Raw genomic sequence first — 13191 nt, forward strand, 5'->3', positions numbered from 1 at the left:
GTCTTCTCCGGGCCTCTCTGCGCCGCGAGCGCGCGAACTGACGGACCCGCTGGCGCTGCGTCGGGCAGTCGGGCGCAGAGGCCGGCGGGTGTTTCAGACGTGGGCGGGCGCCCGAACGGGGCTTTGTGCCCGGGGAAGGTGGGTGTTCTGGGCGACAACGTTGCTAGAAGCTTTGTTTTCCTCTGAGGGCTTCCTTCTTTGTGTCCTGTCAGTCCAAGAAGTGACATCAGAGAGTGTCTCCTGTTGGTTAGCGAGACGTGGGTCTGCCGGGGAAGACCCAGTGACCGTCACCCTGAGCGAGAACTGGCAGCACCAGCAGCGCTCTGTTCAGGCTTATGTTGGGGAAGGGCAATAAGAGGCTTCTAAACGTTAGGACTTCGGTATGGTAGCTGTTTTATAAAATCTCTCTCTCTTTTTTTTTAAGAGACAGGGTCGCACGCTGTCACCCTGGCTGGAGTGCGGTGGTGTGGTTACAGCTCACTACAGCCTTGAACTCTCGGACCCAAGCGATCCTCTGCCTCGGTCTCCCAGAGTCCTGGGATCACAGGTGTGCATCACCTCGCCCTGGCCACCGCAGCCTCGCCCTGCTGGGCCCCCGCGATCCTTCCGCCTCAGCCTTCCAAGTGCCCGGAACTACAGGCGTGCGCTACCATGCCCAGGGAATTTTTGATTGAATTATAGAGATGAGGTCTTGTCAAGTTGCCCGGGCTGATCTTGAACCCGTGGGCTCAGGCAGTCCATTCTCTTCGGCCTCACAAAGTGCGGGGATGACAGGCGGAGCCACCGAGCCCGGCCTATTTTATAAAATCTTAATTTTAAAAAGGAAGTATTAATGTAAAAAAAGATATGTATTGTCAATTAAGTATTGATGTCAAAGGTAATATATTGGCTGGGCTCGGTGGCTCAACCTGTAATCCCGCGCTTTGGGAGGCCGAGGGGAATGAATTGCGTGAGCCGGTGGGTTCGAGACCCGCCTGGGCAACTTGGCGAGACCTCATCTCTACAATAAATCAAAAATCAACCGGGCGTGGTAGCACGCGCCTATAGTTCCAGCTACTTGGAAGGCTGAGGCGGAAGGATGGCTGGAGCCCAGCAGGTCGAGGCTGCAGTGGCCAGGAGTGGCCACTGCACTCCAGTCTGGGCGACAGAGAGAGACTCCAACTCAAAGCAAAAAAACCCAAAAAACAAAACAAAAGATAATATATTAAAAATGTAAGGCAATATAGAAAAGTACAAGAAAGGGGGAAGATCCTGTCTTGCTACTCAAAAGTAATCCAAGCATTTTCTAAATTTTTTTTAGACTTTTTTTCCTTCTCCAATTTATTGGTAGAGAGAGTCAAACATTTTGATGAATAAACTTCTAGAAATCTCCCTGTACTTATATTTATGCAATGCCAACACGTGCTTCATGTTATATATGGGCTCATGTTTCTGTTTCTTTAGTCAGTAATGTGTCACGAACATCTTTCCTTGTCAGTACACAAAAAATATGTATTTTATAATTTGAAAAGGCTGCCTATGACTTCATTTTACATAAACCCTAATATTCAGAATGATGGACACTTAGATTGTATTCATTTCTTTTTCTCACCCAAACGCCCTCCATTGACTCTCTTTGTAGATATTTTTGCATACGTATTTGATTGTCTCCTTGAGGTAAGTTCTTGGAAGTGAGATTTCTGGGTTAAAGAGAATGCTTTTTTTTTGAGTTGGAGTCTCACTCTCGCCCAGGCTGGAGTGCAGCGGCATGCATGCTCACGGCCACCCCAGCGTCAACCTGCTAGGCGCTACATTCCTTCCGCCTCAGCCTTCCAAGTAGCCGGAACTATAGGTGTGCGCTACCACACCTGGCTAATTTTTTATTTTATTGTAGAGACAGCTCTTGCCAAGTTGCCCAGGTTGGTCTTGAACCTTTGGGCTCAGGCAGTCCACTCGCCTTGGCCTCCCAAGGTGCTGGGATTACAGGCTGAGCCACTGAGCTCAGCCAGTGCTTTTTTTTTTTTTTTGAGTTGTAGTCTCACTCTGTCGCCCAGACTGGAGTGCAGTGGCCGCTCCCGGCCACCGCAGCCTCGACCTGCTGGGCTCCGGTGATCCTTCCGCCTCAGCCTTCCGAGTACCCGGAATTACAGGCATGCGCTACCATGCCTGGCTGATTTTTTGATTCATTGTAGAGGTGAGGTCTCACTGCCCAGGCGGGTCTCGAACCTGCGGGCTCAGGCAATCCACTCACCTCAGCCTCCCAAAGGCGTGGGATTACAGGCTGAACCACTGAGCCTGGCTCAATGCTTTTTTTTTGAGTCAGAGTCTCACTCTGTCACCAAGGCTGGAGTACAGTGGCGTGCTCACGGCCACCCCAGTGTCAGCCTGTTGGGCTCAGGTGATCCTTCCACCTCAGCCTCCCAAGTAGCTGGAACTACAGACACGCACCACCATGCCTGGCTGGTTTTTTTTTTTTTAATTGTAGAGACAAAGCTCATCAAATTGCCCAGGCTGGTCTCGAACCCCAGAGCTCAGGCAAACCTCTCTCTTTCTCCTCCCAAAGTGCTAGGATTACAGACGTGAGCCACCATGCCTGGTGAGATTGCTTCTTTTAAACTCTTCTGTGTCTTATTCTGTCTTCCAGAAAAGTTGGATCCGTTTTGTACCCTCCCCAAGTAGTGTATAAGAATGCCCATTTTCTCTCTTGTATCTTTCAAAGCATTGGGTTTGTCCATTAAAAAAAATCTTTGCTCTGATTCTCTTGGTGGAGAACAAAAAATAAAATATCTTTGCAGAAAAAATATCAGTCTTGTTTTCTTTACATTTCTTGATTACCAGTGAGGTTGCACATATTTTCATATGTTTATTGGCCTGACAGATATTGTGTTGTTTTGCCTGTAGCTCATGGTTGACAGCTTACTGAGAGAAAAATTTGAGGGAGAATGGACACAAAAGCTCGAAATTGTTTGCTTCAGCATAGAGAAGCTCTGGAAAAGGACATCAAGACATCCTATATCATGGATCACATGATTAGTGATGGAGTTTTAACAATATTGGAGGAGGAAAAAGTAAAAAATGAGGTAAAGCCCTCTGGGGCAGTCTGTGTTTTCTTAAACATTTTGGAATTTCAGAACTTTCACTGGTCTCTACTAATTGTATGTCGCAAACATATTCATTGTTGTATACTAAACTGCTTTTTTTTTTTTTTTTTAAGCCTACTCACCAACGAGCAGCTATGCTAATTAAAATGATACTTAAAAAAGATAACTCTTCCTACAAATCCTTCTACTATGCTCTACTACATGAAGGATATAAAGATCTTGCTGCTCTGCTCCAGGATGGCATTCCTGATGTCTGCTCCTCCAGTGGCAAAGATTCAGTTGCAATAGCCTCATATGGTTTGTGTCCATGATACCTGCTATCACATTGCAATCACAATGGGTACATTGCTGCGGATTTGTCTTATTGTAGATATAATCTTCTGAAGAGAGAGTGATCATTTCACCGAAAAATGCATGTGAAAAAAAATTGTAGTGATATTTTCAACTTAAATATCTCATATTTGGATCCATGTTAAATTTCACATTTTCATCTTGCCCAGTGAACTGTTTACTGCTGATAATGTTGCCTATCCTCTAATTGTTAAAGAAAGAAAGAAGAAAATTTACAGGCCCTTATTTAGGTTTTTTTTCCAGTTCCATGTGTTTATAAAGTTTATAAGAAAGAATATACATCTTTAGAAGTATATGCTCTTAAAAGGAATTGCATCAACATTTTTTCCTTTATACACTCCTTCCCAGTCTACAATATGAGAAAGAGACTGGAGAGTCAGGGAGTGATAGGGTGAGTAAGGTCATATATAGATGGAGACTTCCATTGTTTATAATCATCTTGAAGGGTATATGTTTGCTTTTGCTCCCTGTGTTCTGAGAAATCAGAAAGTTTGTTGTAATTTACTAGCTACATCTTCTTCTCTTGGAAACTCTGAGACTAAGGCCTCATTCAGCCTTGTACTCTTCTGTTTTATGGTATTACTTGAGGAACCAATTTAAAGTTCTGTTCATTCATGCTTGTTTTGTTTTGGATTTCAGTAAGAACAGTCTTGTGTGAAGGTGGAGTACCGCAGAGGCCAGTTGTTTTTGTGACGAGGAAGAAGCTAGTGAGTGCAATTCAGCAGAAGCTCTTCAAATTGAATGGTGAACCAGGGTGGGTCACCATATATGGAATGGCAGGCTGTGGGAAGTCTGTGTTAGCTGCAGAAGCTGTTCGGGACAATTCCCTCTTAGAAGGTGAGTGTCTTCGTCTTTTTTGTTGTTGTTGCTACAGCCAAATACCACAGACTGGGCAAGTTATAAAGAAGAGGGATTATGAAGCCTGTAGTTCTGGAGGCTGGCCAGTCCCAGAGCAGGGCGCAGGCACCTGCTGAGGGCGCTTGTGGGGACTCGTGACAGGGTGGGAGGCATCACGTGGTAAGACCGAACAAGCCTGCCAATGAAGGTCTCTTCCTTTCCTTAAAAAGCCGCCAGTCCCGTCATGGAGGCCCCACCCTGATGAATCTCCCAAAGGCCCCCCCTCCACTGAACATGTAAACTTGGGGGGTAGGTTTCCGACGTGAACTTTGGGGAATATCTTCAAACCGTAGCAGTGAGTATTGATCACTGTTTGATGCTGGCTATGGAGAGATTCTTTAGGCATTGTACTAGCTTCCTGCTGCTGTTGCGATAAATTACAAATGTAGCGGCCCAAAACTTTAAACTGCTTATCTTGTAGCCTGGACAGTCTTACTAGGCTAAAAATCAAGGAGTCAGCAGGGTTGAGTTCTTTCCAGAAGCTTGGTGGGGGGTTCCTGTACTTGTGTTTTCCAGCTTCGGGAGGGGGCCTGCATTCCTTGATTCATGATTCTTTCCTCCGATTTCAAAGCTGGCAGTGTAGTCTCTTTTCCACCCTCCCTTCCTCCTCTCTCTCAGCTCCCTCCCTCCCTCTCATTCCGTCCCTCACTCTTCCCTTTTTCTGTCTCTGATCTTTCGCTTTGCTTTCACATCTCCCTTTATGACTCTGACCTTCTTGCCTCCCTCTTTTAAGGGCCTTGTGATTAAATTGGGCTCACTTGATAATCCAGGATAATATCCTCATCTCAAAAACCCTAATTTAGTCCCCTTTGCATGTCAGGTAGCATATTTGCAAGTTCTGTGGATTAGAGTGGACAGCATTATTCTGCCTACTACAGGCATGATTACATTTGTATTTTATTTTCTGTTTCATCTGTCGCGGTGAGACTTGGCTAGCCAGGCCAGTGCATCCAGACCGGTGCTCACTATCCCCGGAATGAAGCTAGTTCCCTTGCATTTCTGCAGTTGAGAGGATTGTAGGGTTGAAAAGGATCTTGAAAGGTCGTTCAGCTTATATACCTGCCTTTCAGGCTTGCATCCTTCAGTCAGTTGTTTATTTTGGTACAAAGTACTGTAGGAAAGAGAGTCTTGGAGACTCAGTTTCATGAATTACTTTCCCAGTGGATGACTCTTCCTTGTATTTGGCATCCTGTGTTAGTTTAAACTATTTCTTTTCTGTAATGAATTCTATCAGCTGCTTATCTTTAAAATCAAAAATCTTTAGTAGCTTGTCTATCTTGTGTGTAAACCCCAAGAAGGAAAACTGGGAGTTGACTATAGCAGTCAGTGGATTTTTGCAGGTAGATTAGGGATTCAATCTGATGTCTGGTGGCTGACTTTTCTTGCTTCAGGTATTCGTGGAGTCAGTAAATGTTTGCGAGGCTGCTGTGAGCTTGGCACTGTTTTGGGTACTGGAGATCCAAAAAGAAGGCCAATCTATGTAACCAAGGAATTCATGCATGGTCCTGAAGAGTAGACAGTCATGTAACAAGTTATGATATATGTGCTAAATCGAAGAGTTGAAGCAAGTATAAGGTACACAGTTAGGACAGAGGAAGGGTGTGTTAACTCTGGAGGAAGCGGATAAACAGGACAGGCTTCCTGTTTGAGATGGTACTCAGCTGTTTGGAGGAAGGGTGAATGCTTGCCAGACAGACTACATAGAGGTGGGAGAGTGGGGAGGGTGGGAAGAGTAGTGCGTGGTTGCTAGAATGGAGAGGGGAACACTGGGCAGAAGAAGATGTAAGGCATCTTGGAAGGTATACTGCTGGCCTTCGTAGTGAGTCTGGTAGGTTCTGAGGGTCTTCTTCAGGAAGAGTTGAATAGCTCCATCAATTTTGGGTTGCCTCCATTCTTCAGTTAGTTCTCTCTGCATAACTCTTCCGGGGAAATTCAAAGGTAGTTCCTGACTTCTGGTAGTTTATTATTATTATTATTTTGTATACAAGACATAATCAGCAGTTAAGGTGGTTTAAATGGCAAAAATGAATAAGTAATAAGCCTATTTAGAAAGATGGAGGCTAGGGCACATCTATTCTATATAGATGGCTTTAGTTTATACTTCATAGCCTTTGTTAGCAGTATCGATTATATTCTTGCCAGGGGGATGTCCAATTCCTCATCCTTGGTTTTCCCTGGCACCCATCATTACAAAGAAGTCTCCTGGGATTTAGTTCTTGCAAATCTCAAAGCCAAGGAATTTTTTTTTTACTCTACTGCAAAGTTATTATGGAGGATATTTTATGATAAAATTGGCTTATTTTTTTAATGTGAAGAAAAGAGTTTTTAATACTGTGGTGAACTTTCTTTAAAATACATATTTATGACATACTAATTTATAGAATTACAGTAACGTCCCCCCCCCCGCATTTAAATTGTTCTGCATGATTGTGTTAAATTTCCAATTTTAGGGATAAAAATTGACCAATTTTAAGAGCCTACTATGTTTTCAGCACATGATGTAATTAAATATTCAGGAGTCATATGGTATAAATTGTTATCCTGGAACAGATTTTAACTACTTTGTTTTGAGAAAAACTCAGAGATGCTTGCAACTGTATAGCACCAATGAGCTTAATTCATATCCCTCATCTACCATTGTTCAATTCCTGGCTCACTGTAGTTGTTTATTTCCTTTTCAAAATTTCCCCTTTCATTTCCTTCCTCCCCCCATAAGGGATTTTCTTCCTTAAAAATTAAAATCTTGGGAAGGATTCTAATTCTCCTTCATCCCCCCATAAGGAATTTCTTCTTTGACTTCCATGTTGATCCAGTTGTTGTTCAGCATCAGGCTGTTTAGTGTCCATGTCTTTGTGGTTTTGAGGGAACCTTGCTGGTGTTGATACTTATTTTATTCCACTGTCGTCTGAGAAGGTGTGTGACAGCATTTCGATCTTATGAAAGTTGTTTATACTTGATTTATGGTCGAGGATGTGGTTGATCTTGGAGTATGTTCTGTAGGTGATGAGTACAATGTATAATCTGTGGTTGTTGGGTGGAGTGTTCTGTAGGTATCTATTAGGTCCATTTGGTCAAGCATCAGGTTGAGGGTCCATATCTCTCGATTGATTTTTTGCTTTGATGATCTATCTAGGGTTGATAGTGTGGTATTAAAGTACTCAGCTATGATAGTGTTAGAGTCAGTATCTTTTTTAAGTTTGCTTAGTAGCTTCTTTAGAACAGCTGGTGCTCCTATGTTTGGTGCGTATATGTTTTTAGGATGAAAATTTCTTGTTGATAAATGGAACCTTTTATCATTATGTAGTGCCCTTCTGTTTATTTTTAAATTTTTGATAGCTTAAAGACTATTTTGCCCGATATTAAGATTGCAGCTCCTGCTTTCTTTTATGTTCTGTTCGCCTGAAAATTTGTTTTCCATCCTCTAACTTTGAGTTTGTGAGTGCCCCTTCTGGTGAGATGCGTCTTCTGAAGACAATATATTGATGCATCATGTTTCTTTATCCAGTTTTTCATTCTATGCCTCTTCAATGGTTTAATCCATTCACAAAATTCAGGCTGATTATTGAGATGTGAGAGTTAATCCCTGTCATGAGGCTCTTATATACTTTGTTGTTGTTTGTTTACTTATTTGTTTGTTGGTTTTCGGGTTGATTTATGTGTGTGTTTTCAAACTTGCAGTCGTGATGTTTGCTTTATTGGTTCTTTGTTTTCTTTCATTCTTGGGAGGAACGTGGTTGTTCTTTTTTTTCCTTCTGTACTTAATCCCTTCTTAAGCATCTCTTGTAGAGCTGGTCTGGAGGCAGCATAAACTCAGAGATTGAGTGTCTGGAAGGATTTTAATTGTCCATCACTGATGAAGCTTAGTTTAGTTGTGTAAGAAATTCTTGGTTGAAATTGTTTATCTTTGAGTGTTTTGAAGATTGGACTCCAGTCTCTTCTAGCCTGCAGTATTTCTGTAGACAAGTCTGCTGCTATTCTAATTGGTCTTCCCCAGTAGGTAGTCTGACCTTTTTATCTTGCTGCCTTTAGGATTTTTTTCTTTTATACCTACTTTGTGTAAGCGAATTACTATGTGTCTAGGAGTTGGTCTTCTTATTTGCTGCCTTGCAGGGGTTCTCTGTATCTCTTGTGTTAGGATTGTCACATCTCTGATGAGATGTGGGGAGTTTCTTGGATGACCTCTTGGAATGTTTGTTCCAGGCTGCTCTCATTCTCCTTATCTGCTTCAGGGATACCTATCAGTCTTAGGTTTGGTCTCCTAATATAGTCACATACCTCCTGATGGCTTTGTTCTGTCTTTTTAAAGCTTCTCTATGTTTTTTTTTTTAAAAGATTGGGTTAGTTCTTCAAGTTTTGGTCTTTAAGCTCTAATATTCTTTCTTCTGCCTGACTAATTCTATTTTCTATGCTTGTCAGCTTATTATTTATTTCATTTAGTGTATTCTCTATTGTTTGCATCTCAGCCATTAGTTCTTTCATGTTTTCATCTTGCTTTTCTAGGTTCTTGTTCACCTTTTGTTCAGCAAGGAATGGTTATTTCTTGATCTTTGCATTTGTGGTCTGAGACCAGTCAATCTGGGTGCTCTTCATTGTTTGAGTTCCAAAGTCTGTATACTCGTGGACTCTCCTCTTTGGACTTTGTGTGGTGCCTGTGGTTCTTCTTTCATTTTTCTTCATTTGTGGTGGGTTTTTCTTTTCTCTTTACTTCCGTTGCTCAGTGAGAAAGGGAGTAGTTTTGACTTCTTTTTGTTCAACCCTCTATTCTCCCTTGAATAAAGCCTCTGGACTAGTTCGATTTTTGGAACTGAGTTGGAGCAGGGGAGCTGTATTACTCCCTTGCAGATTTGAGATTTGAATGAAATGTGTTAGGGGCTGCTAAGGCCATCATCAAAAGCTGTCTGATGGTCATGATGTTTGCTGATTGATGTGTGGATCCCCGGGTTCACTTCCCACCTCCTTACAGTATGTCCATACAGTGGCAGCATATGTATCTCCCCTGGGTACAAAATACCATGAGGGGAGGGAGGAGGAGTTAATAAAGAGAGAATGTGGAGTGGATGACAGTGGAGACAGCAAAGGTGAAAAAGAAAAAGATACAAACCATCAAACAGGAAGACAGAGAGAGAAAAAGAAAGGGAGAGAGGAAAACCAAACCAAAACAGAAACAAAAACAAAATAAAATGAAAAAAAAATCAAAAACAAAGAGGGAAAACATGGAGCACACAAGCAACAATCCCTAAGAAACGAAAGCCAGTGAGGAAATTTTCACATTAATATGTGGCCTTATTAGATAGAAGAGGGGGATGTGGTAAAACAGAACAAAATGCCCACCCCCAATAAGCTATATTTAAAAAAAAAAAAAAGGTAGAGTCACATGGATGCAAAAAATAAAGAAAAACAAAAAAAAAACAAAAAAACAAAAAAATCCCAGAACAGCAACAACAAAAAACTTATGTAACCCTTGAGTACCGTCTTTTGGCAGTTTTGAGACTTCAGGTTTCTTGTAGGCGTGACCCAAGCACTGCTTCTCTCAGCTCCTGGCACAGGGGAGTGGTTTCGGAAGGGAGGAGCGTCTGACTTCTGAGTCCGGCCCCCTGTTTGCCCCCGGTGGTTGTGTAGAGGCTGGAAGGTGCCCCCAGCTGATCTGCCTATGTTTAACCCTCTTCTTGTGTGCTCGTCACAGCGTTGCTGCCTGAATCACGTGTCTCGCAAATCGCTGGGGAAAGGGTGTAGGGTCACTTTTTTTTGTTTTTTGAGTTGGAGTCTCACTCTGTCACCCAGACTGGAGGGCAGTGGCTGCTCCCGGCCACCACAGCCTCGACCTACTGGGTTCTGGCGATCCTTCCGCCTCAGCGTTGCGAGTAGCTGGAACTACAGGCACGCGCTACCACGCCCGGTTAATTTTTGATTATTGTAGAGATGAGGTCCTGCCAAGTTGCCCAGGTGGGTCTCGAACCCGCGGGCTCAGGCAGTCCACTCACCTCAGCCTCCCAATGCGCTGGGATTACAGGCTGAGCCACCAAGCCTGCGTAGGGTCACTTTTAAACTGACCCCTGCTAATCTGCCTGGAGCGGGGACTGGGTTCTTAGGCTGCAGTGTGGATTGCAAACACTTCAGATCTAACCCCCTGCTCACTCCTGGAGTTGGCGGAAGACTGCGAACTGCCCCCAGCTGATCCACTTGTGTCCAGCGCTTCTCCGTGTGTGTTGCTCGGAATGTTGCCCACCTGAATCACACGTCTTGCAGATCACTGGGAAAAAAAGGGTGCTGGGTCCCTTTAAAACTCCTTGTCACTTCTCTGTGATCTAGGGCTGGATTATTCTGCCTCACAGACCGCAAATGCTTCAGTTGGGGGATGGGGTGTCTGTGTCTCCTCTGGTTTCTCTGGTATATTTTATCGCAGTTCTTGTTGCTGGTGTCTGATGTGGGATGACGGCTGCAGCGACAGGTGGCACCCACTGGAGGTGATCCTCACTTGTTTATTCCCTTTTTTTCTTTTCTGGGTGGTGCTGTGGAGATGGTTCCTGCCCCTGGGCTGTAGAGCCCGCTGAGGTCCAAGCAGCTGTGCAGGGCAGCTGCCTAAGCAGGAGATCTCTGTCCTCTCCTTTCTATGTCTCCACTCAATCAGACATTCACACAACTTTGCTGACACCCATTCATTTATACGGAGACTCCAATCGCCTCTATCACCATCTTTCCTTTTCTTCCTGTTGTCCCTTTTTAAAAAAAAATTTTTTTATTTTGTCTTGGAGTCTCAATGTGTTCCCCAGGCTGTTGTGCAGTGGCTCAGATCACAGCTTGCCGCAGCTTTGACCTCCTGGGCTCAGGCGATCCTTCTGCCTCAGCCTCTCAAGTAGCTGGGCCTACAGATGTGCGCCATCATGCCCGGCTAATATTTTGATTTATTGTAGAGACGAAGTCTCACTTTGTTGCCTAGGCTGGTCTCAAACTCTGGGCTCAAGCTGTCCTCCCACCTCGGCCTCCCAAAGTGCTGAGATTATAGTTGTGAGCCACTGTGTCTGGCCCAGGAGTTCTTAACTTGGGGTCATTTTGCCCCACAGGGAACTTTTGACTGTGTTTGGAGATACTTTTGGTTGTACTGGAGGGGGATTTCTACTGGCATTTAGTGTATATGAGGCAAGAAGACTGTTTAACACATCCTGTAATGCACAGGACAGTCCCTCACAACAAAACATTGTCAGCACAAAAGGTGAAGAGTGCTGAAGTTGAGAAACTGCTGTGAGTGTTCACTGATGACATAGGATGAAGAGTGTGAAATTTTGCTTGGTAAGATTTTTCTGATAAGCAGCAGATTGCCTGCAAACTTGAATTTCTTCACATCTTCCACTTCTCTTAGAAGCAGGATGTAAAGCTTAACAATAACCTACAAGCAGAATTTATAGCCTGAATTAAGAGAAACTGAAGCTGAGATGGGATTGAAGTTTGGAGTAAATCTGATGCTTGACAGTAAAGCCATTCTAAGGAGGACTCCTGTTCAAAGGCCTTAAGGTTATTATTCTTTTCCTCACTAGGCTGTTTCCCAGGGGGTGTGCATTGGGTTTCAATTGGGAAACAAGACAAGTCTGGGCTTCTGATGAAACTACAGAATCTTTGCACACGGTTGGATCAGGATGAGAGTTTTTCCCGGAGGCTTCCACTTAACATTGAAGAGGCCAAAGACCGTCTCCGCATTCTGATGCTTCGCAAGCACCCAAGGTACGGAAGGCCAAATTTAACTGGGGTATGGAGGCCTAATGAGACTTAACTGCTGATGTCTTGAGACCATCATGCCCTTTACCTGCTCTTCTGTAGAGGGGCTAAGAATCATGATTTCCTGCTTCTCTTTTGCATTAAAACAAAAAAAGTGACTGCTTCTTGTTCTAAAATTGCTACTTTTCTCGTCTTTGCACCCTACTTGCCACGTCATCTCATATCTACACTTTGTAGATTCTCTAGAAGAATGTCATAAATAGTTAAGCTGGTGAGTGGGTTTTGTTAGACGGTACAAACTTCTTTTTTTTTTTTTTTGAGTTGGAGTCTCACTCTGTCACCCAGACTGGAGTGCAGTGGCCGTTCCTGTCCACCTCAACCTCGACCTGCTGGGCTCCGGCAATCCTTCTGCCTCAGCCTTCCAAGTAGCTGGAAATACAGGCGCACGCTACCACGCCCGGCTAATTTTTTGATTTTATTGTAGAGATGAGGTCTCGCCAAGTTGCCCATGTGGGTCTTGAACCCGTGGGCTCAGGCAATCCACTCATCTCAGCCTCCCAAAGGCGCGGGATTACAGGCTGAGCCACCGAGCCCGGCGGTAAAAACTTCTTACTTTGAATTCATTTGTTTCTAATGGATTAGCATAGAACAAGTGAGAGAATAAATTCAGGCAACTGATAAAAGTCAGGAACTATTTTTTTTTAATGGGACCCTTCTGTTGGGTGTCTAGTTATCAGAAGTATACAGGTAACTCTTCTTCCATGTACTTCAAAAGTGAGTTTGTTTCTTCTTCAATGATTAATTTATTCAGAAATACTTGCCTTAAATTATGTATCAGGCACTGTTTTTAATTAACTGTTTCAATTTTTCTTAGCCAAAAAGGAGACAGCAGTTTAGTTGCTGCTTGTGTTAAGAGTCTAGCCTGAGACTCAGTCAACAATTTGATAATAATTTTTTTTGTTTTTGAAATAGGGTTTTACTCTGTTACCCATACTGGAGTGAAATGGCACAATCCTAGCTCTTTGTAGCCTCGGACTCCTGGGCTTAAGTGATCCTCCCTCCTCATGCATCACCATGCCTAGCTAATTTTGAATTTTTTGGAGAGACATGGTCTTGCTATGTTGCCCAGACTGGTCTTCAACTCATGCCTTAG

General features: G+C 43.6%; 1 protein-coding gene across 9 annotated transcripts in view; it reads left to right on the forward strand.

Moving 5' to 3' along the window:
- Positions 1 to 528: 528 nt before the first annotated feature.
- APAF1 (apoptotic peptidase activating factor 1) overlaps positions 529 to 13191 on the forward strand; it is a 100189-nt gene continuing 87526 nt past the window's right edge. For 7 of the 9 annotated variants that reach the window (XR_002481443.1, XR_002481444.1, XM_008049613.1 and 4 more), the window contains exons 1-5: positions 529 to 547; positions 2881 to 3059; positions 3194 to 3377; positions 4071 to 4268; positions 11861 to 12044. Coding sequence is in view for 7 of the 9 variants with exons in the window: in XM_008049613.1 (XP_008047804.1) it covers positions 2922 to 3059; positions 3194 to 3377; positions 4071 to 4268; positions 11861 to 12044 (704 nt within the window). In the remaining 2 variants the exon portion in view is untranslated. Of the gene's footprint in view, positions 548 to 2880; positions 3060 to 3193; positions 3378 to 4070; positions 4269 to 11860; positions 12045 to 13191 lie in introns of those variants that run through there. The other 2 variants (XM_021708346.1, XM_021708347.1) reach the window with 2 other exon arrangements.

The sequence above is a fragment of the Carlito syrichta genome, unplaced genomic scaffold (genome assembly GCF_000164805.1).
Source record: "Carlito syrichta isolate Samal-C Ts95f unplaced genomic scaffold, Tarsius_syrichta-2.0.1 Scaffold135840, whole genome shotgun sequence".
NCBI lineage: Eukaryota > Metazoa > Chordata > Mammalia > Primates > Tarsiidae > Carlito > Carlito syrichta.